This window comes from Corvus moneduloides, chromosome 15, assembly GCF_009650955.1.
Source record: "Corvus moneduloides isolate bCorMon1 chromosome 15, bCorMon1.pri, whole genome shotgun sequence".
NCBI classification, from domain to species: Eukaryota; Metazoa; Chordata; class Aves; order Passeriformes; family Corvidae; genus Corvus; species Corvus moneduloides.
In genome coordinates, this window is record NC_045490.1 from 7,118,051 (window position 1) to 7,141,067 (window position 23,017).

The 23,017-nt window shown below is 51.8% G+C and overlaps 3 protein-coding genes and 1 long non-coding RNA gene across 7 annotated transcripts in view; 3 read left to right on the forward strand and 1 right to left on the reverse strand.

Annotated features, from left to right (window-relative positions):
- Positions 1 to 903: 903 nt before the first annotated feature.
- Positions 904 to 4,820, forward strand: MRNIP (MRN complex interacting protein). Of its 2 annotated transcripts, none has more exons than XM_032124531.1 (7): positions 904 to 1,541; positions 1,618 to 1,677; positions 1,813 to 1,910; positions 3,078 to 3,147; positions 3,405 to 3,541; positions 3,785 to 3,872; positions 4,109 to 4,820. In XM_032124531.1, exons 1-7 carry the CDS (start codon positions 1,482 to 1,484, stop codon positions 4,679 to 4,681), a joined length of 1,086 nt encoding a protein of 361 aa, XP_031980422.1. In that variant the 5' UTR covers positions 904 to 1,481; the 3' UTR covers positions 4,682 to 4,820. The 2 variants fall into 2 exon arrangements, with proteins under 2 accessions (XP_031980422.1, XP_031980421.1); XM_032124530.1 differs by having other exon boundaries at positions 984 to 1,541; positions 3,785 to 3,887.
- Positions 4,821 to 5,259: 439 nt separating this feature from the next.
- Positions 5,260 to 9,695, reverse strand: SQSTM1 (sequestosome 1). Of its 2 annotated transcripts, XM_032124532.1 has the most exons (8): positions 9,444 to 9,695; positions 9,203 to 9,298; positions 8,169 to 8,398; positions 7,892 to 8,048; positions 7,340 to 7,429; positions 6,595 to 6,839; positions 6,170 to 6,377; positions 5,260 to 5,561 (listed from the first exon to the last, which is right to left on the reverse strand). In XM_032124532.1, the coding sequence occupies exons 1-8, from the start codon at positions 9,619 to 9,621 to the stop codon at positions 5,404 to 5,406; spliced, it is 1,362 nt and encodes a 453-aa protein (XP_031980423.1). In that variant the 5' UTR covers positions 9,622 to 9,695; the 3' UTR covers positions 5,260 to 5,403. The 2 variants fall into 2 exon arrangements, with proteins under 2 accessions (XP_031980423.1, XP_031980424.1); XM_032124533.1 differs by lacking the exon at positions 7,340 to 7,429.
- Positions 9,696 to 12,379: 2,684 nt separating this feature from the next.
- LOC116451722 lies at positions 12,380 to 13,587 on the forward strand. Its single transcript, XR_004243310.1, has 2 exons — positions 12,380 to 12,989; positions 13,391 to 13,587. It is a non-coding gene; the product is annotated as an uncharacterized LOC116451722 (long non-coding RNA).
- Positions 13,588 to 17,352: 3,765 nt separating this feature from the next.
- Positions 17,353 to 23,017, forward strand: part of MGAT4B (alpha-1,3-mannosyl-glycoprotein 4-beta-N-acetylglucosaminyltransferase B) — a 51,364-nt gene continuing 45,699 nt past the window's right edge. For both annotated transcript variants that reach the window (XM_032125007.1, XM_032125009.1), the window contains exon 1: positions 17,353 to 17,611. In XM_032125007.1, the coding sequence (XP_031980898.1) occupies positions 17,515 to 17,611 (97 nt within the window). In that variant the 5' untranslated portion in view covers positions 17,353 to 17,514. The remainder of the gene's footprint in view (positions 17,612 to 23,017) is intronic.

The following is a 23,017-nucleotide window of genomic DNA, read 5'->3' on the forward strand; positions in this document are numbered from 1 at the left end:
CGGTGCCGGTGCCGCTGCTCGGTGCCGCTGTCCGGTGCCGCTGTCTCTGCCCGGTGCCGCTGTCGCTGCTCGGTGCCGCTGTCGCTGTTCGGTGTCGCTGCCCGGTGCCGCTGTCTCTGCCCGGTGCCGCTGTCGCTGCTCGGTGCCGCTGTCGCTGTTCGGTGTCGCTGCCCGGTGCCGCTGTCTCTGCCCGGTGCCGCTGTCGCTGCTCGGTGCCGCTGTCGCTGTTCGGTGTCTCTGCCCGGTGCCGCTGTCGCTGCTCGGTGCCGCTGTCGCTGTTCGGTGTCGCTGCCCGGTGCCGCTGTCGCTGCCCGGTGCCGCTGCCCGGTGCCGCTGTCGCTGTTCGGTGCCGCTGCTCGGTGCCGCTGTCGCTGTTCGGTGTCGCTGCCCGGTGCCGCTGTCTCTGCCCGGTGCCGCTGTCGCTGCCCGGTGCCGCTGTCGCTGCCCGGTGCCGCTGCCCGGTGCCGCTGTCGCTGTTCGGTGCCGCTGCTCGGTGCCGCTGTCGCTGTCCGGTGCCGCTGCTCGGTGCCGGTGCCGCTGCTCGGTGCCGCTGTCCGGTGCCGCTGTCTCTGCCCGGTGCCGCTGTCGCTGCCCGGTGCTGCTGTCGCTGCCCGGTGCCGCTGCCCGGTGCCGCTGTCGCTGTCCGGTGCCGCTGCTCGGTGCCGCTGTCGCTGTCCGGTGCCGCTGCTCGGTGCCGGTGCCGCTGCTCGGTGCCGCTGTCCGGTGACGCTGTCTCTGCCCGGTGCCGCTGTCTCTGCCCGGTGCCGCTGTCGCTGCCCGGTGCTGCTGTCGCTGCCCGGTGCCGCTGTCGCTGCCCGGTGCCGCTGCTCGGTGCCGGTGCCGCTGTCCGGTGCCGCTGTCCGGTGCCGCTGTCTCTGCCCGGTGCCGCTGTCGCTGTTCGGTGTCGCTGCCCGGTGCCGCTGTCCGGTGCCGCTGTCTCTGCCCGGTGCTGCTGTCGCTGCCCGGTGCCGCTGTCGCTGCCCGGTGCCGCTGCCGCTGTTCGGTGTCGCTGCTCGGTGCCGCTGCCGCTGTTCGGTGTCGCTGCCCGGTGCCGCTGTCTCTGCCCGGTGCCGCTGTCTCTGCCCGGTGCCGGTGTCGCTGCCCGGTGCCGCTGTCGCTGTTCGGTGTCGCTGCCCGGTGCCACTGTCCGGTGTCGCTGCCCGGTGCCGCTGTCGCTGTTCGGTGTCGCTGCCCGGTGCCGCTGTCTCTGCCCGGTGCCGCTGTCGCTGCCCGGTGCCGCTGTCGCTGCCCGGTGCCGCTGCCGCTGTTCGGTGTCGCTGCTCGGTGCCGCTGTCGCTGTTCGGTGTCGCTGCTCGGTGCCGCTGCCGCTGTTCGGTGTCGCTGCCCGGTGCCGCTGTCGCTGCCCGGTGTCGCTGCCCGGTGCCGCTGTCGCTGCCCGGTGCCGCTGTCGCTGCCCGGTGCCGCTGCCCGGTGCCGCCGCTGGGGGGCGCTGGCGGCTCTGGCGGGGTCACGTGACGGTGATGGCGCAGCGGTTCTGGGTGCTGCGGTGCTGCCGCTGCCGCCGCTTCCAGGGGCAGCAGGTGGGGATGGGGCGGGACGGGACGGGACGGGGGCAGTGGGTTCCGGGCTCTGACCGACCCCTCTGTGCTCTCCCAGGCCAAGCGCAGCGGGCGGTGGAGCTGCAGCGTGTGCGGCCAGCGGCAGGCCGTGCAGAAGGTGAGGGCGGCCCCACACCCTCAGCCGCGTGTTCTGGCCCTGGTTCGCACCTCGGTGGCACCTGGGGTGCCGCCTCACCTCGCGCTGTGCCCCTCTGGCTGCTCCCTCAGCCTTGTGCTCATTCATTCCCTGCAGGTCTATGGCCAGGGCTCGGGCCTGGAGTGCAGGCGCCACGTCCAGAAGCTGAACTTGCTGCAGGGTGAAGCAGAGGAGGCGCTTGGTTGGACATCTTGGTACAGTGTTTAACCTTTACCTGCTCGTTGCTTTCGATGTGCTGCAGCTGATGTGCACCTTCACACTCTGGGTGCCTGTTGCCCAACCTGAGCGTGTCACGGGAGGGTTTTCTGGCCTGTTGAGAAGCCTTGACCGTGCCAGTTTTGTCCTCACCTCATTAGGAGCAAGGTTTAGTGTCCCAGCATGTTTCTTTTGACAAGGATTTCTTTCATGTAACTTTAGGTGATCAGTAGCATGTGTTGGTAAGGCCTTTATTCATTAATACATATGCAATAGGGTTTGGGTTTGTTGTGTTGTTTTTTAAAATTTGGTCTTTCTTAAGTACTGTTTGATGAGCTGACTGTGGAGGCGTCCATTTTACAGTTTACATCCTCAAAAAACATCCATTTGAAGAAGTTGCTGCCTAACTGTTGGCATTTAAGGGGTTCACACTGTAAATCTGTTGAGTAATCAGTGCTGCTATTGATAAAAGACTGGTTCAGTGCAAACACTTCAGTGTAATTCCTGCTGGGCTGGAAAATCTGAGTAACACCTTCCTGTTTATTTCATTCCTGAATCTGCTTATAAATCATCCAATCTGGACGTGGTCTTGAACTGGTCCAGCCTCCTTTTTACGCAAAGTTATTTTCAGAGATCAGTCAAGGGTAGTTACATAACTTAGTTCTGACTACACAGTGCTTCAGGGCTAAGCTTGGGGAAGAAAACTCATTGTTCACTTTATCAAAAAGTGTTGCTATTTTTATTCTCAAAGAATTGTGAAATTCAAAACATTGTGAAACAACTTCCCTTTTTGCTTGCTTTCATGGGATAAAATTAGTGAGTTTAAGCTGTTGTACCAAACAAACACTGTTACATCCCTAGTTGTGCTCAATTAAAATTTGTCATTTCATGACTAGTGGCTTTAGATCAAACTTGCAACTCTGTGTAGCAACAAGGAGGGCTACCCTCTGACTAGATTTAATCAAGTATTTGTGCAATGTATCTTGCAAATCATTCATTTGGCCTAAGTTATTCCATAGATCCTGTTTTTTCTGATATGTCTCCTATCCAGCGTTCCTATCCATGCTTTCTCTTCAATCCCCTGTGCTATGACTGGGTGAGTTGAAGCCTATAAATCAACAGACAGGAGTGTGTTCTAGAAATAGTAGTTTAAATCTCTGTTTTAGGTGTGCAGAAGAATCTGTAAATGACAGCAAAAATAGAGCAGCACAACGTGAGGACAGTTCAGTCCAGCAGGTAAGATCCCTACAAAGTCATTGTGTCCTGGGTGAATCCCAGTGAAACCAGTGATCCCTTGATGTGGTTCAGACAGCTGAAATGGTGTATCAAAGCAGAGGCTCCTGCAGAGGGAGATGTACACAGAAACCGTTTCGCTCAGAACGTGATACAGGAACGCGTCCTAAACTGATTCATGATTTGAGGCATTTGGCACATGTGAAACAATATCAGAACCCCCATGTTTTGCTGGTTTTAGTAATTCTCCAGTGTTGTAGGAGGGAAGGACAGAAGGCAGTCGCTGGAGTAAATATCTGGACCAGAAGAGTGAGGATCAGGAAGACGACGAGGAGGAGGCAGCTCTAGAAAGGCAACAGTTCTGTTCCCAGAGAAAGAATACTGTGGGAGAACAAAGGTACAGAGAGAGCTTGGTTTTGTAATTCCTGCCCCCGAGTGGTGACACTTGATTAGGAGGTGTGGGAGGCAGCTCATCTCTGAGATCTGAGCTAAGTGCAGGTTGTAGTGTATGACCTGAGCTGAGTAGGGGTTTGGCATTTGGGGATAAAGAGCCATGCATTGTATGAACCTCTCTGGTGATCTGTGGAAAGAATCACAGTGGATCTAATCTGTCCTCTTTATGAATGGTTTTCTTGGCCAGGAAACACCAGAAGCGCTTCCTCTCCAGTGATGTTCCAGAGCTTGCAGAAGAAAGTAGAGTGTCTCAGCTCGTCTACCAAGCCAAAAAGGTTAAAACCACTGAGGTACTTTAGCTACAGAAGATGCTTCTGACTTCTTCTGTATCATCATAATTTTGAATTTCTGTGAGGCTTTCTCTGCTCTTCTCCAAGCAAGCCAATGAATGACTGGGGAGAAAAAAAGTATGTTGGGGGTTTCTCTCTGAAAGGTTTTATTCAGACAAAGCCAATGCCACCTTTAATGCTTCTGTGCTGCATTTATAACTAAGTTCTCTCCCTTCTTACAGCACAAGAAATGCTTTGTAACAGTGCCTGATGGACATGATGGGGATGCTGGTTCTGGAGGCAGTGTGGTTCCTGCTGTCTGTGAGTCTATAGTGCCTGAGGAGAATACACAACCTTCAACTCCTTGTACCAAACCGTCCAAGTGGAGAAAATTTCTCTCAGCATCTGACAACTCTAGTGAAAATGCTGGTGCAGTGGCCATGGCACTACAGGAGGGCAGTGGAGGTGTGGGGCTGGACAGCACCGTGACTGGTGGGGCTTGGAGGTGCTTAGGACAGGCTGGACAAACTCTGCCTCAGGGTAGAGGTTTTGAATTTAAAAAGTGTGTTGCTAGCACTGAGGATCTGGCCTCAAGACCACCCAGCAGCAGTTGCTCAGTTGAGGATGTGCTCAGAGAACCTGAGAGCCAGGTGCTAAGGGCAGGATCTGGTGCAGAGACCACTGCAGGAAGGTGCTGCTTGGGTAGCACAGGGAGGGCAAACACCCTTACTAACTCTAACCTTGTGCCAAAGCTGAGCAGCATTTCTTGTGAGCAACTCTTCTGCACAGGTGAGGAGTTTGATGATGATCTGTGAGAAGTACAGGCATCTTGAGCATGCCTTTATTGTCTCTAATGCATTTGATATGTTGTTTACTGAGGCACAGTTCTGAACTGAAGGTGGTTTCACTCAAAGCCATAGAGAACTGTACTATTAAAGTTGGTTAGTTGCTTGATGGTTGTGTTTGGGGGGAAGGGAAGGAGGGGGAAGAGACTGTTGCTCTCAGGTTACGGTGTTGTCTAGCAACCTCAGCAGCTAGAAATAGGAATGGAAGTAGGTCAGCTTCGGGAGAGAAAGCTCCAGGCTTTAAGGATTCCTGGCCAGTACAATTAAGTTCTGTGATTGACTCCTTACAAACTACAGCTCTTTTTCCCTGGACTACATCATTGTTTTGATCTCCCATAGCAACCCTTTCTTCCAGAGCTGTGAGCAAGCTCCAGAGCCAGCAAAGGGATTGCATTTCTCTTCTTCAGTGTAGCCCTAAGTGCACATCAAAGTATGTGCAAAAAGGCAGATCTGCCTTTTTGTGGTTTTACCTTTAGCAGATATGCTTTGTGGTTTTAGCCTAGTCCAGTAAATAACATAGCTGTGATACTGAAATGCTCACACAGACATCACATGCAGTAGTATTTATTTTTCCTTCCATTCTACAAGCACTGAATAACATGAGACAGAAACCCAGAGTAGGAAGAAAGATTAACCACAGTAGCTTGTGCTGCATTATCTGCTTTCAGCTAGAAAATTGCTTTTTGTTACTACTACAACTGAGGTGGCTGCTTAGAATACTGGATGGCATCTAGTGCTGCCCCAATGTCACAGTTCTTGGTCTGCAGGAGCCGAGTGAGCCATCCACCCTCATCAGAGAAGCCCATGGAGAGCATCTGGGACAGGGACTCAATGAGGCGAGGGTCTGCTTCTGTGAAGAGAGTAATAGTTGAGAGTTCAGCTATTTCATGTAATTGGCAAACCAGGCAAGGCTCTGGTAGCACTTTGTGAGGAGACACGCTCTTCTGTGTCTCCCACAAGTGCAGATGTTTGAGATAAACAATACATAATCAGAGCTAAGGAAACCGCTTAGTCAGGCTCAGCTGGCCTTGCTGTGGGACTCAGTGCTGCTGATCTCAGTGAAGGGGCCTTGGATACTGTTACTGCTCCCACCAGAAAAGTGCTGCCCTAAAGCCACAGGATGTACTGGTCCCCATCCTGCATTAAACAGCTCTCTTGAGCAGTACACAGCAAGGACACAACTGAGGACAGCACCTATCTCATGTTTTTCAAATGGTGTATTAGCCTAAGGTCAGACATCTGGTTAAGACTTAGCAACATTCAAGAGAAGAACCACCTGATCACCTCTAACAGGGTACAAGAGCTGCCAAACCTGCCCAAGTCAGGGACAGGTTTAGCTCTAACTTACACAACCTTCGTTTCTACCAGCTCTGTAACAAGTCTGCTTGTGTCAGGCCAAGCTGACAGTTCCCAAGCCAGAGCTACTCTCAGCTACGAAACCTGCACACACTCTCCTACCTGGGGGGAGGTGTGGGTAGAGAGCAGCTTCTCGCAGTCCTGTAGGTCCTGGCTGGGGAGGATCCCGAGGCACATCCGGGGAGCTGGGACCATCTGTGTCTGGCATTTGCAAAGACTGCAGTTCACCTGTGGAAGGATCCACTTCTTTGGATGATAAGTGGGTCCAGTCCTCCTCACCCCCCGATGAACTGCTGGACTCACTGTGCTCCTGAAATGGATAGAAAAAAGGTCCAGGTGCTGTAGTGCTTTTCAGGCAGGATGCACACTCCTGTCTGCCTTTAATACAGAGAATTACATCCACAAGAAGTCCCACCACCTTTTACACCTGTAACAGTGCTGTATATAATTTAATCTGCTCTCATTTTAATATTCACTCCCACCATGCATGCTAAGTGATGATATTCAATTACTGTCAGTTCCTGTACCTGGGAGTGGAAGCTTCCATCTTCCATTTGTGTGGGCACAGGATCTATCACCATGTCTTGTATCTGTTCTGCAACAACGTTTACTTGTGTAGCAGAGTCTGTATTATTCCAGTCTGCTTTGGTCTGAACATTCTGGGTTGGAGTACTGTTGGTTGCCTCAGCATTGGTATTCTCTTGGTTGGCAGAAGTGGGAGTCACTTTGCTTCTCTCTCCTCTGTGTTCCACATCGATATCAACTTCAATACCTAGAAATGCATTTGAGGTGGACAAAGTCTTAAGAGATTTTTCCAAAGCACAGGCCTAAATGATCCTAAATGGATCAATTCCTGCTCTACACTCTTAAGGTTTCTCTCACATCCTACAGTTTGCCATGTAACATGCAGGAATTAAAATGCAAAGCCTTCGTTAATAAAGAATAGCTAAGCACCGTATCATCATCTTCGTCTACACAGACGAGCCATATATTTAAAGGGCCAGAGCAGAAGTTATATCTATGTCCACATAAACCAGGCAAAATCCAGTCACCACTGACTTGAAGTTACAGTGCTGACATGTTATGAAATCTTTCCTCACTTTGTCTCAAAGTGGCCATTCTAAGCCTAGGCATTATTAGTATCCAAGTTAAATTAAGCCTTTGAGGCTTAGGAGATGGTTCCAAGACCAGTCACAACAGCTGACTGCTGCTCCTGTTAAACAGGCCTGTAAACCAGTGTCAGGGACTGGTAACAAATTGTAAGTCACTTACCCAGGGGGCTCAGAAAAGCTGCAACACTCTCCCCAACATTCTTTAGGAAGGTGACATTGGGGTCCTGAGGCTGGCTGTTAGTAGAAGCTTCTAGAAAAACAATTTCTGTTAGCACACACAAGCTCAGACGGAAAGGGCACCTACAGAGGGTGTGTCCCCACAGCAGCTTAGTGCTCATTCCTGTCGCTCACATACATCACACAACAAAGCACTACAGAGAAAAACTAACTGAGCTACCCCTGGAACAGAAAGCCAGCACTAGCATTGTTATGGCTCATTAGCCATGCTGAAAGGCAGATCTGGAGTAGAATAGTGACATGCTTGACCTAACAGCTTGGCTTGGTTTGGTTCCAGATACTTTATCTGTATCCTCATTGATTGCATGAACCCAAGCACACCTTAAAGTAATCGTACTTTGTGCCAATTATTTCAAGCAAATTAGATTAGTTCCTGTGTTTGTTTTCCCACCCAGACTCTACCCTGTGCTACAGAACCTCAGCTAGTCTGAGGCTCCACCACTACCACCTTGTCTACCAGGGCATCACCTCTTACCTTCTGCAGCAGGTGCACTGGGGGCTGCAGCAGTGGCTTCAGCTTGCTCTGAGTTCTGGCAGGGAGCTGCAGGCCCAGGATACCCCCAGCAGTGCATCCACGGGAAGGGTGGAACACCATGGCGCATTTTACGGAGCCAGCGTCCTCGGGGAAGCCACTGTAAAGGGTAACATTCATGTAACACTGTTCACACAACCACGTTCTGAGCAACTGAAACTCAGAATGTGAATTTGAGTAATCTCCCATTCATCAGTTCCCATCCATAGATTTTGCTCACCTCAAATGGATTAAGCAGTGGGCTTTGGAACATCACCATGTTGTGCTCCTTGTGGATTCCTTTCCCCTCACAGGTGCTACACAGGTCATAGTCTGGACAGACACTGCACTTGAACCTGGTCCCCACCACGGGTCCCTCACAGCCATCACAGATGACATTGGGGTGCACCATGTTGCGGGGAGGCTCCTGGCTGCACTGTGAGCGGTGCTCCCGCTTGCACTCCTTTTTCTCTGTTAAGAAAAGGAAACTTTGCATCAAGAACAGGTTACTATTTACAGGCTGGAAATCAGGCAGAAGACGAAGCACAAACAGCCCATCAAAGCAATGTTGACTTACTAGGTTAGTTTATTTTTACACTGGCTGCCAAATCTAAGCCAAGCTCATGTAAGACACCTTAAACCACATGCAAAGAGGTTTTGCAAAGAGACCTTCCCCTGAAACCAAGCATGCCTTACCCTAAATATCTCTTGGCATGCTTATTTTAGATTAGTACTGCACCACCTAATCTAGCTTTTCATACTACTTTCCCAAGCGCTGCAAGAACAAAATGTTTCTGGAGAAGGAATTAGGAAGGCGAACGCCAGGAAGCATAACATGAGAACAGGGACAACAGGTGTGGCTCACTAGATGAACTGCAGATAAAGCTTTGAAAGCATCTACCTGAACATAAGGTACTATCAAGCAACTATGCACTGGGAGAGTGGAATTAAGGCTAACACGTTGTTGTGAATATTTAAAATACCAGTGCCAGTTTAGTGTATCCAAGGAACAAGAATGACAACAGAGCCTCGCACTGGACCAGCTGATAGGGCAAGGAGGAAACTTGTGGTCTGTTTATCCCACCTCATCGGGGAAGATTCATGTTCTGTCATATTACACTGCCCTTTATTTAACCTCCCCGCAGAGGCCGCAGCTTCCACCAGGCCCTTGAGGACACGGGGAAGGTCCGGGGCTGGCTTGTCCGGTTTTGGGAGCGCTGCCAGGAAGCGCTCAGCCGAGACCCGCTGTAACCCTCCGGAGCTGCGCGGCCGTACCTTTGATGTAAACACGGAATACGCCATCCTGCACATACGGCATCGCCAACTCCAGCTCCTCGTCGGTGGAAAAAGCGATCAGGTCCCCGTCCTCATCTGTAAATGGCGAAGGGCAGGATGAGGGGCCCGGTCGGGTGCCACGGGGGGTAACGGGGTACCCAGAACCCCGCACCCCGACACCTGCCACTCCCGGGACACCCCCCCGGGGCCCGGCCCGCAGCGCAGCCCCTGCCCCGCTCACCCTTGTAGTGCATGCGGAAGGCGGGCGGCGGCCCGGCCCGCAGCAGCCCCTGGAAGAGCTCGGCGACACGGTCGTAGATGGCCCGGTAGCGGGCGGGCGGCGGCAGGGAGAAGCGGCGGATCTCGCGGGCCGTCTCCTCCTTGCCCAGCAGGTAGGCTTTCACCGTCAGCGCCGCCATGGCTGTGGCGCAGCAGGAATTGCGGCCGAAAGCCGGAGAGCCAGACACAGGGCGGAGCGAGCAGCTGCTACAGCGATCCCGCGGCGGCCGCTTTTATAGCGCCACGGCACAGGCCCCGCCCCGGGAGCCCCCGCCCCTGCTGCCCAGGCTCCGCCCCTGCTGCCCCCGGGCCCGGTCCGTCCCCATCTAGCGCCGAGGGGAAAGCGTTCAAGGCACGTTTTCCTGCAGCCGGGAAAACCTGTGGATACGTGCAAATGCCCGTGTCTGCCCCCTGCCCTGCTCGGCCCCCGGGAGCAGCTCCTGTGCCCGGGTTTGCGCCCCGGGGCAGTGCCAGGAGGGTCTGGGGGCACGGGGTTGTTGTGGTCGCCAAAGCACCAGCGGGGCCTGGGCGGCGGGGAGTGAGTGCGGCATAGGGACCTTCTGGGTGGCCTCCGAGACACATCGGTGGGGAAACAATCGCACCGTGGGGCAGCTCTGGGCTGTCCTGGTCCCATCACCGTTCGGCAGCGGCCACCAAGATACGCCGAGCCACGTGCAAACGCGGCACTTGGCCATCCCGGCCCTGCTCGTCCCTTCCATCGTGGCAAACAGGGCCAACTCGGCCGGGGAACAGAGGTGGGGAGCCACGCGCCAGCCCTGCTCGTGTAGCACCCACCGGAGGGGTTTGCGTGCCGAGCATGGCAGGAATAAATAACTCTCCCCCGAACCCCGTGTTTTGGAAGGGGGGCTAAAAATAAAGACACTGGTGTAAACACAACTGACATTCAGGAGGATGTGCTGAGGCCTTTCCAAGCTGGTTGGCAGCAGTATTTTTTTGCAGATCAGATACAGCTGACAGGCCTCTTAATCCAGCCACAGGAGGGTTCAGCTGGCAGAACACACCGTCTGTGCTGTCCAAGCATAATTAAATAATGATGGATCAATGATTATTAGGTTCCTTGTTGGTGTTAATTTCCTTTCACCCGAGGGCCTGACCACTCTGACTCTCGGTGCTGTATTTCTTGGTTTAAGATACTAAGAACTTAGGAGAAACTGTGTCACGATTTATCATCTGTAATCAAGAGAAGCATACATTTTAATTTCCACATTGGGAAGGTAGTTTATTTCTTGACCTAAAGTATATATGTTAAAACACTTGGCCCTTCATGTAGAGACATTTTTGGCATATGTGTGGCGATGTTGAAATTGCAACCCTTTCCTGGAAAATAGTATTTACAGTGGAAAAGTTTGCCCCATTTAAGTCAAAATGTTTTCTAGAAAATTCAGTTTCTAGGTATGACATGGCTAATATTTCTACCACAAAGCAGTGAGTTAAAGTTTAAACACCAGCAGATTCAGGTGGAAGCGCGGATGAAGGATGGATATAGGAAATGATTCAGCGACTTTTACAGCAGGAAGTATTGAAAGGTTTGGGTAGGCAGCAAACCTGTATTGCACTCACCTTCCCTTTTGCCTGTTTGCTGTGTGCATCCTTATGTCTGAAAGCTGATGACTTGACATTGTTGGATTATGGTTTTTCTCCATAAAATCTGCTGTGGCACCAGCAGAAGCAGGACATGCAGTACAGGACACTCTGCCAGTGTTGGATCTGCCTCACCATGCAGCACCTCCAGCATGTTCATCTCATGCCCTGTTTCTGAAGACCCCAAGGGCCACTTTTGATCTCATCTATAATGCCAGAGACTCGTATTTTGAGACCCAGCTCCGGCACATTCATTCCTTAGGTTCCAAGTTGCCACTGTCCCAGACAGCACCAATTCCTATTCCCTTCTCCACCCCTGCCTGTGCTTGAGTGGTGTTTGAGGCGGAGGGCTGTCCTCAGGTTGCCGTGTCTTTTCATGTCAGTTCTGTCTCCAGGCTAATTGATTGTTGCATTTATAATTATCAAGCAATGCGCTGAAGTAAAATCACAAATCTGAGTTTTCCTCTGTGTCCACTTTAATCCAATTCTCCTGGTGGGACATGCTGAGTCACGCTCAGCTTTCTGGGTATGACATCATGCACTTTTACAAAACATAAGGAAAACAGGCTTTCACCGGTCTGTTGTTGGCTTACCTCACCGATCACGGGACAGGGGTGACTCAGTGAGTCTCCTCCTCGAGGTCGGGGATTTCCTCCCAGCAAGCGCTTTCTCAGCTCCGATCTCACTCTCCCCCATTCTCTCCAGCCCGGGAATCTGCCTCTGGCTGGTTCCTCAGCCCCTAGAAGAAGCCACACGAGGAGCTGCGCTGTATTCCCAGATCCACTTGAGAAGTTTCTCCCTCTGTTTGTAAGTGGATCTGGATTTTGGCATTCTCAGCGTGAAGCAGTGGCTATGTGGATATTTTCTTATGGTTCCATAGGAATCCCATAGCAGCACAGCAACCCCTGCCCAAAAAGTGGCTTGTTGGCCCCAGGTGCTGAGCAACCAGCTTCACAGATGGGTGTAGCAAAGGAACAATAAAAGGAACAGGAAAAAAGCTGTTGGAGTTTAAATATTCAAGTTAGAGAGGAAAGGCTTAAAAAGGAGCAATTAGCATCCCTTCAGTGTTCTGCTTTCTCTCTACACCCACTTCTGCTGGGAAATGTTTAAAAATATTTGATGAGTTTTTTGTTCCGAGGGCACAATCACCAGAAATACTCCTTATGTCCAAACTTTGCATGTTTGCTGTAAAAAAACCCTGGGGGGGAACAAGGTGGGGTGGGGGAGGGGGATGTCAAATCTTTTCCTTGCTTGCAAACCACAGCAGAGGCTGATGAGGATTTTCCAGAGGAAATTTTCCCCCAAATCATTGCTCCAGCCCGAGGCTCCCATCACTGTCCCAGCACTCCTGGTGAGAAGGGGAGGATTTGGCCCCTGTGCCCCCCGGCTCTGGCAGGACAGTGTGTGGTGATGGAGGGACCATGTGTAGCTCTCCAGGCTGCACCAAGTGCCCCATCCACACACTGCGATCCTACACGCTCCTTCTAGAGGCTTCTGGAGAGGTGCAGGATGCTCCAGACATGTCGGGTCAGACGCTGGTGACTCAGCCCGGTCCCATGACCGCTTCCCTCCTCCTCCAGCCCAGTGAAAACACTGTTCATGCCTCGGAAGCAGAACCCTCCTTCCTCATTGGCACAGGCAGAGCAGAAAGCCGAGCAGGGAGTTTTTTGCTGTCTCATTTTTGAGGCTATGCTTTCCTGAAGTTTACCTTTGCCATGTCAGGTGTTTACACAGGCTCAGCAGCGTTTCTCATTGCTGTGACGTGAAACTTTTAAGGGCAGAAAACTCTGGGACAGTTTTTTCACTGAGACAGAGGAGCAGATAGAAGAATAGGTGGAGAGCAGGCACAAGGTACAAGCACGCTGGGGGTGTCATGCAATTCCATAAGGATCTTGTGTTCCTGAAGGTGAGAAAGAGCTTTTTACAACCTACGCAAATTGCTTGGGGCAAGTGTTGCTTTGAGAACCTGACTTGTAGCTTTTGCCCTGAATTAAAGCATCAACATGTCAACACATTGAAGGTAAAGCACTCTGTTGTCATCTTCCTCTCTCGTGGCTAAGGAGATTTGGAAACATTTATACTGCAGTGAAACAAACCCTGGTGATGTTTGAACACAGCAGCCTATAAAACACATAGAAAATGAAATTATTTTGTTTCTTGCATAAAGCAGCCTGGGAAGGACCAAGCCCGAAGATGGGCCAAACTACAGAGCTGAGCTCTTTAGAGCACTAGATAAAATCAGCTATAAATCTGGGTTACATTTTCTACCTAGGCATAATAAATGTTTTCTCTTTCTAATTTTTGTAGTGGCCTCAGGACCTGTGGATTGCTATGGGAGTGCTTCCCATGGAGGGTCCTCATTTCTGCAGCACGCTCAACATTGCCAACATCAACTGTTCAAAGATCATGAGATCACCTTAAGAAAACCTTTTCTCTCTATTTGCTGCTGGAGTTTTGTGTCTCTGCAGTTCACATTTTAATCTTTGCTCTGAAAAAGGACCAAAGCTCAAAACTTCTCAAAACTTGTCAAAATTTGCTCAAAACTTTAAAAACAGAATAAAAGATAAAACTGGGAGCAGAGGGATGGACTTCAAGATTAAAAGGGACCTTTTCAGGTCTGAGAGAAAAATGGCAGGTACTGCAATTTTTTCCAAGAGAACCCAAGGTTTTTATCATGAGAGGGTGGTATAAAGCTCGTTAATTTCTTCAGACTTTTATGAAGACAAAGTATAACAGCAGAAATTAGATTAAACTTCATCCTTGGGAAAGAGTCTAATTAATTGTCTTGGAGAAATTATTAATGTTCCTCTTTTCTCTTCCGCTGCAGACACACCACATATTCCGAGCGGTGGGAGCAGTTTGCACCTCTGAAAATAAACAGCCAATAAATAGCCATTTAATGGACTAAAACGTTTCCCCACCAGCAGCTCTTACTTGTCTGCCACCTCTTGGGGGGTTTTGCCATTAATTCCTGTGGACCTTCTGTTGGCTCCTGGGTTTGACACGTGGGTTTGAGGTAAGAACTCAAGTGGGCTGGGTGGGACAGAGCCCCTGGTCTTTGCTGTGATGTGCAAGTGCTGTTGCTGCTGTGGTGGAGGCTTCACTGGCAGAGGGTGTGCTGGGCTGGAGGCTGAGCCTGGGAATGTGGGAGCTCACCATGGAGCTGGACAAGTGCTGCAGGGCTCGGCTGCCCTGAGACGTGGGACCTGCTGCTGCCTCATGTTCTGAGGGGGATGGTTGCTTGGGCAATGCTTTGTAAAATCCAGGTCAGGATGCACAGGTCCAGGCCCCGGCCCCTGGGGTTTTTTCAGCATTCCAGAGAGTTCTGCTCAGGGATTTCCCTGCTCGGGGTTGTGCCCGGTGCGAGCAGTGATCTGTACCGGGGCCTTGTAGCTCCTCCCTGGCTTCTGTCAGTGGAGGGAGGTAGAAACCTTTGATGCCGTCCAAAGGGCTCCCTCTGCCGATTTCCTTCCCGCATCTTCTAATCACCGGGAGAGGCCATTTCAAGATTTGAAAAATGTGGTTTATTTCATGAACTGGAGAAGATTCTAAGGATGCAGTTAGACAAAACCATAACCTGCAGAAATGGGCGACCTGGGCTTTTCCTCATAAATGTGCATGGCCCTCAACGAGGCACTCAGAGCACCTGGAGGCAGCCCCCGCACCCTCCTGGGCTCCCTTCGCCGCTCGCTTTTCCAGAAGGAAACAGAGCAGAGGCCTGAGGACCCATTCGCCAGATTTTCCTGTTTCAGGAGGATTCCCATGTCTGCTGGAGTGTTGCTGGGAGGAGATGTGCCCACAGACGGTGGCTGGCTCCCAGCTCATCCCTGCCTGCCACTTGGGACATCTCTGGGGCGGTGTCTGAGCATTGCTGAGTGCCTGCATCACCACTCCTGCCTCTGGCACGGGCACGTGCCTTGCTGTACATTGCACCCTAATTGATCCAAACATTTCAAGCAACAGACTTTGATCACTGGAAGCCAGTCCTACAATATTTACATGTCTGAGAAATATTTACTTGCTAAAAGAGCTCTGGGGAATGGAAGATGGCAACTTTCACTGGTTCAGGAATTATGTACCCACGTACAAGGCACCTGAGCTGCCTGACCTCATGCGCACCCACAGAACCAAGTTCAGATGATGAAGGCAAATAAATGCCTGTGGAGCCTGACCTCACTGTACAGTCTATAATGAAATAAGCTGGACCCATTAACAGAAGAAAACAGAAGCAAAATTTTTAATCTGATTTCTTCTGTCCTTCACCCAGGCAAGCATGAGCTTGAGGTCATAACCCTTGATTGCCAGGTCCTTTGGAAGAGGGATAATATCCTTCCAGGCAGCAGCTTCTTTTTGCGATATTCATCTGGCCTCGATTTACTCTCAATAAACATTGGATGCTGTTTCCTTAACCAAGATGAAACACTTCTGTGGTAATGGCAGTGAGGATACCTGCATGACTCCAGGGACTGCTGCCCCCGACCTGATCCTGCACCCCCCAGCTGTGCGCACCCCGTGGGGACATCCCTGTGCACAGGGGCTGAGCACACACCTCTGTCCAGGGGCACCCACGTGTGCAGGGATTGGGCCATTGCCGGGGGTCCATGTGGGGGGATGTGCGTCACCCTGGCACAGCCACAGGTACGTGCACACCCCCACACACTGCAGACAGATGGACCCGGGCACATGTTCACACACACACAGACATATGGACACACAGAGAGACGCATATGGACACAGCCATGCACACACACACACACACACGTACAGACCCACGCAGGCACCCACTGATATATCTGTATCTTTGTGGGAACATATGGATGGGCATGAGGAGGCAGGCGTACATTGACAGGAATAAGCAAAGGATTACAAGAATGTACCTTTATATATGTAACGCATGAACATGCACTCTTGCACACACATGCACATGTGCACGCAGATGCACATACACACACACATACACAGATGGACACGGACACGGACACATACACATGCACACACAGACACTCACACACAGACACTCATAGTCTCAGACAATCTCACACACACTCACACAGTCACACGCTCACAGACGCACATACACACACACATTCACACACACTCAGACACACACAGACACAGACGCACACAGATGCGCACTCACACTTGCTCACTCCCACACACTCACCCACACTCACACTCTCACTCACACTCACCCACACTCACACTCACCCACACTCACACTCACTCACCCACACTCACACTCACACACACACTCACACTCGCACTCACTCACACACTCACACTCACATTCACACTCACACACACTCACACTCACACTCACACACACACTCACACTCACATTCACACTCACACTCACACACACACTCACACTCACACACACTCACACTCACATTCACACTCACACTCACACTCACACTCTCACACACACACGCACACTCACACACACACACACTCACACACACACTCACACGCACACTCACACACACACACTCACACTCACACACACACTCACACTCACACTCACACACACTCACACATTCACACTCACACTCACTCACACTCACACTCACACACACACTCACACTCACATTCACACTCACACACTCACACACACACGCACGCTCACACACACACACACACTCACACTCACACACACACTCACACACTCACTCACACTCACCCACACTCACACTCACTCACACACACTCACACTCACACACACACTCACACTCACATTCACACTCACACACTCACACACACACGCACGCTCACACACACACTCACACTCACACTCACTCACACACACACTCACACTCACACACACACTCACACTCACACTCACACTCACACTCACATTCACACTCACACTCACACTCACGCTCACACACACACTCACACTCACATTCACACTCACACTCACTCACACTCACACTCACACTCACACACACACTCACACTCACACTCACACTCACGCTCACACACACACTCACACTCACATTCACACTCACACTCACTCACACTCACACTCACACTCACACACACACTCACACTCACACTCACACTCACACACACACTCACACTCACACTGACACTCACACTCACACGCACACTCACACACACACTCACACACTCACTCTCACCCTCACCCCGCCCTTCTGCAGTCCCGCATTCCCCCGCACGGGGGCGCCCTTCTCTCGCGGCAGCCCCGCCCCTCGGCCCCGCCCCTCAGCCCCGCCCTCGGCCCCGCCCCGCCCGCCCGGCGGGCCCGGCGCGGGCGCTGCGTGCGGGCGGTGCGGGAGGTGCGGGCGGTGCGCCCCGCTCCGCTCCCGCTCTCGGCTCCGCGCTCCCCGCTCCGCTCCGCCGGGGCCCCCGGGGCCGCCGAGGCCGCGCCGCGCCCGGGACATGCGGCCGCCCCCGCTGGCGAGGAGGCGATGAGGCTCCGCAGCGGCACGGCGCTCACGCTGCTGCTCGGCTGCCTGTGCGCGCTGCTCTCGCTCTCCTGGTACGGCGCCTTCGGCGGGCACAAAGGTAAGGGGGGCTCGGCCGCCTCCGCGGGGACCCGGCCGCCGCCCCGCCGCCGGGGAGGAGGTGCAGGGACTCCGCGAGTCGGGCCCGGCTGGACCCCGGGGGTGCGTTGGGATCCAGACCCGGTGAGCATCCTGCGGGACCTGGGGGATCCCCAAGGGCTGGATCCTGCTGGAACCCCTGGGGTGCGGACTCGGCGCGATTCTGTGTGCCTCTGGCCCCGCGGTATTCCCTGGCCCCCAGGGGACCGTGACCTGTGGGACCCCTGGGCCGACTGCCCGTGCCCAGATGGGCGGGAGGTGCCCCAGCCGGGGGTCCCTGCTCGTTCCCCAGGCGCGCTGTGGCCAGGGGTGCCCACGGAGGGTCGGGGAGATGTGGGGTGATGGACGGGCTCTTGTCTGGGTCGGGGTGCGCTTGGCTTGGCTTTGGTGATGTGTTTCTTTGCACCCTCATGTTTATGGCCAAAACCTTCATGGGCGATGGGAGCCAGGTGGGTCAAATCTGCGTGGAAGGATGGTGGTACCAGCAATTATGGAGAGCTCTCAAATGCTGGGGGTTCTTTGGGCAAACTGATGAGCGGAGATCTGAGCAGCTCTGCCTTTCCTGCATGCATCTGTTGTGGCTCAATGCTGAGTCCAGTAACTTCAGTGGATGTGGGACAGGTGTGAGGACTGTGGCTTCAGCACGCAAATATTGGTGCTGGCTTTGCACTGAGTAGGCAGCTGCAGAGCAGAGGTGCAGGGCCCTGTCCCGCCGAGGCTGTGGAGGAATCCTGTGCAGATGTTGCAGAGATGCTTGCTACTGGTTTTTCCTGACAACACAACAGTTGCTTTTCTCCACCCAGTCTGTCACTCAAGCAGTGCACTGGACTTATCCTGGCCTGGAGGACAATTCTGACAGTTGCTTCTGAATTGTGTCTCTGTACTGTGTATGAGTGTGCAGCCTCCTACGCCTGTGGTAATCGCTCAGCTCTTCTAGTTGCTGCACTTTTAGAGGTCTTTAAAGGTGTGTGGTCTGACCAACCAGCCCTTGACTCTCTCATTGTATTTGGCATATAAGCATCTCTCCCTGCTGCAGCTGAGAAGCAGCTTTTTTTTGAGTGTAAGCTGTGACTTGATGGAATTGGAATCCTGTGGCACACCATGCACCATCACAAGGTGCAGCTTGTCCATGGTGCAAGGCTGGCATCAGGGCTGAGGCAGCTCTGGGGGAAGGTTTTGCTCTGATGGGCAGGATGACATGAGCCCATTCAGCCCCTTCCCTGGCAGCAGGGCAGGAGTGCCGGGGATGTGCGATTTACTCCTGGTAGCTGCAGGTGTCTGACAGGTGGCTGCTTGGACTCCTCTGCCTCATTCGTCACTGAAGGCTCTCCTGTTGTGCTGCTAAGGTTGTTTAAATCCCACCAGAGCTGCCTCCTGCAGAGGTTTGGGTGACAAGCGTTTGCAAGGCAGGGGTGCTGCCTTGGTACTGGTGGATTGGTTTGCTTCTGCTGGTCAGATTTTTAGCTGGCCAAAATGTTTGCATACCCAGGTGTTGGTGTTGTGTGTTGCTTTCAGACAGAAGTGCTAGACCACAGTACTTGTTCAGGCGCAGAGGAACGCTCGGAGAACTGCCCTGTGGTTACCCCTGAGCAGTGGCTTTGCTTGCAGCTTCCTCTCATAAATAAAGCAAAAGCAGCGTGCAGCGCTGTGTGGGCTCCGAGCAGCCCCTCCTGCTTTCAGAAGCAGGGTGGCCAACCCCACTAGGCAGTCTGTGCTGTCTGGGCTGTGTTGTCCTTTGACACACTTTTGTTTTTTAACAAGCAGCTTTTCCCTGTGGCTCATGCAAGTGCCGAAATAACAACCCTGGGTACCACTGTCCCTGTCCTTCTCGGCAGGACCCTCCCCGGGATGCGCAGTTTCCTCTGGCAGCAACAGATTGTCAGCAGCACACGGCGATGGCTACAACAGGTCACAGCCAACACGGGCCGGCTGTGTCAGCACAGCAGGGTTCCGGCTATTATGGTCATTTACGTATCAGGCCGTTATTCAATACAGAGCTGGAGAAGACCTTGAGAGGTCATTCAGTCCATCTCCTGCCCTCCACAGGATCGCTGATAACCAACCCCTTCCTGACAGATGTTTGTCGTATTCATTCTTAAAAACCTCCAATGACAGGGACTCCTAAGCTCCCCAGACAATCTGTTTGACATTTAGCAGCCCTCATATTAGGTTTTTCTCATGATTCGTACAGAAATGTCTTTTTCTTCAGTTTAGTTTCAGGATTTCTCTTCTTTTTTCTATTTATTGGGCACAGGCAGAAAAGTTCCTTCCTTCCTTTGCAGCAGCCCAGTAGATATTTGGAAGTTGCTACTGTTTCCTTTACTAATACAGATTAAACCACACTGGTTCCTTTGATCACTATTTTTTAGGTCATGTATTCTTGGTCTGCCTCTTGTTACTCTCTTCTGGACCATCATCCTTGGTGAGGAGTGATGGTTAACCTGGGATAAAGGGCTGAAGGTGCTGCTGTATTTTTGCTCAGAAGACTGGGGGTTACTTCATATCTTTTACAAACAGTGATCCTGTTTATATATATCCCACTGTGTGTGCTTTTCACTTTTGCCATAGGTGACTCGTGTTTATATTTTTTATCCCATCAACCTTTCAACTATTCCTCTCCAGAACTTTTCCTGCTTTTCATTCCTTATCTTGTGTTTGCCTGGTTAATTATTCTTACCAAATTGCTTTACCTCATGCTTGTCCTTGTTGAACTGAGTCCTTTTTTTTTTTTTTTTTCCCAGACTGCTTCTTCTAAGTTATTGGGATTGTTTTGAATTCTTGTCCTCTTGCATGCTTGCAGTCCCTCTCAGCTTGGTGTAGCCTTCCAGGGCAATCAGCCTGTTTTCTCTGCCATCAGCCAAGTCATGGATGAGAACACCAATTGGTGGGGTGGGTTCTGCTGGAAGATGCTTCAGTAGGGTCCTCCCAGTCTGTGCTCATAGAGCAGTGCCCTGTTCCTGGGTGGTCTTCCCAGCAATGGTGGTCCCACCTTCAGACAGCTCAGGCCAGTCTCTGCATCCCTGGCTACGTTATGGGCATGTCCCATCAGACACTATCACAGGTCTCTGAAATCTTTGTTTCTTCTCCCCTTCCTGCAAGTTCTGACACCCTGTCACAGAAAGAGAGATTTGATGTGATTTGTTCTTGATGAGCAGAGGTTATTTCTTGCTCAAGTTCTCCTTGTCTTCTAAGCACTTCAATTGAACTTAAGCTGATTATTCTATAATTTCCTGCTTCCTTGTTCCCATCCCTGTATTTTTCAAAGATAGGCTTTGTGTTTTCCAGTCCTTTGTAACATCAGTCATCCCCTGTGAGTGACTGGAGACAATTCCCAGTGCTCTGGAGTTGCTGATGTCGTTGAGTTGTGGGGAACTCTGGCAAGGTGTCCACATTGCCTCCAGTGGGGGATAATATCATATTAAAACACATGTAATGCACTGCAGAGTCTGCTTGTCTTCCCACTCTGTGTTGGGAGGACAAAACAATTAATTGAAAGAAAATAAACCAGAACAAACCATCTATAGAGCTGCTTTTCTGAGACCAACTCAGGGCTTGTTTACCTGCTAATGGTGTTCTGCCGTGCTGTGGTTATTAGTAAAGTTTTGACCTCATGGTCTGCAAAAACAGATGCTGCCTCTTTCCAATTATAAATGGGATTTGAAATAGCCTGCTGGAGTGGGAAGAGAAGGGCAGCCTCAAATAGCACAGCCACTCACCCAGGCAGCCGGTGTCCAGCATCATGGGCTGTTCGGAGGTGGCCACGTGCTGTGCGTCACGGTGGTGGGTGTCTTGGCCAAAGTCTGATATTCTCTTTGCTGATTTTAGATTTAAATGTGGTTTAACTTCCCAAAACCATGAGCTGCCATGCAGAGAGCTCCTTTGTAACCTGGTGTCAGGTGTTGGATATGTAGGGTTTAAGGGTGGAGAATCAAGCCTTCGGGAAGGCACAGGCAGGTTTGGGTGTTAGTGTGCCCAGTATGGGGACTCCAGGGGACTCAGGACTTACTGAGGGATCAGTAAAACCAAGAAGGTTTCATGACTTTAGGTAAGTCACTAGTACAGATGGGATGAAGACAAACAGTTTAACCTACCTGCAATTAAATTGTTGTGGTTTTTTTCATTTCCAATGGTGAAAACTGTTCATTTCTCAACCATAATGTTTATTCTTATCTTGACTGACTGAGCAGCCATGTGCTGCTTATACAGCCCTTCTCTTTGCCCCTTGCAGCCTATGCCAGAGCCATAAATGCTGCAGGATATTTGGGTTTTAAGTGTTGGGATTTGATTTTTAATTGAATAGGAAATTTTAAACCTTGTGTTGAACCTTTTAGGAGACTCCCAACATGCCGCCCATTGGAAATGCTACATTTCCAATGTAGAGGTTGACATTGTACCTCCTCAGTATGGCTGTGTAGCTCAGGGCAGGCTCTGTATCCATGTTTTTGTGCAGGCTTCCCCTGGCAAGTGTTCTCTCTGTCAAATTTTAATGATTTCTAGTTACCCACTGCCAGCCAGCTCCTGGTTTCCATTCTAAAATCCCAACTGCAGTCAACTCTGTACCTGTAGATTTGCCTGCAAAGTGGGGTTGCCCTTTGCATGGTGGCTTCACACCCTTAGGCTCAATTGTGACTGTGTGGTATTTTGGACGCTTACCTTGTGGGAGCTGTTTTTCCCATGGATGTTGTGGAAGCGCTTCAGAACAGGCGTGCACAGCTCCTTGAAGGACTCGCCACACGCATCCCGGGTGGGTGTCTTGGTGCAGGTCTGAGCACAGGGTCTCTCCCTTGGTTTGTGAGCGTGGTGAGGAGCAGGATGCTGGGTTTGGTGGCTGTGGGGCACTGGCTGCAGCGTGGACATTGCTCTGGTGCAGCAGGGAGGCCTCAGGCAGCATCTCGGTAAGGAAATACCGCTCGCGCAGTGCCGCACACGGCGGGATGCTCCGCCGCTGGGGGTGTCCTTTGTGGGAAGCAAACTTTGTCCCAGAGGGACGTTCCTCTGAGTGTGTTTACAAAGTCTTCTTCTATAGTGCATAAAAGCCGTGAATGCTAATCCGCTCTGGAAGCAGCAGAGTCAAAGCTTGATACCGTTAAATACGAGCCGTGTCCTGCGGCATGTGGGGTTCCCGCTGCTTTTTCATTTCTGTTGCCTGCACCAGCTTGACTTCAGGTTTTTGTAGTTTCTTTGAGGTCTTGGGCACTGCCTGCAGCGAAATGGATACGAGTGAAAGCCCTGGTTTCAGCTGGGATCATTTCACTGCAACCCTTGCAAGCATTTCCCAGGAGGAGAGACACCAGCAGGAGACCCAGCGAATGCTTTTGAGGGCTGAGGAGGTGCAGGCGAGGACCTGGCTAGGGAACCATGGAGTGTA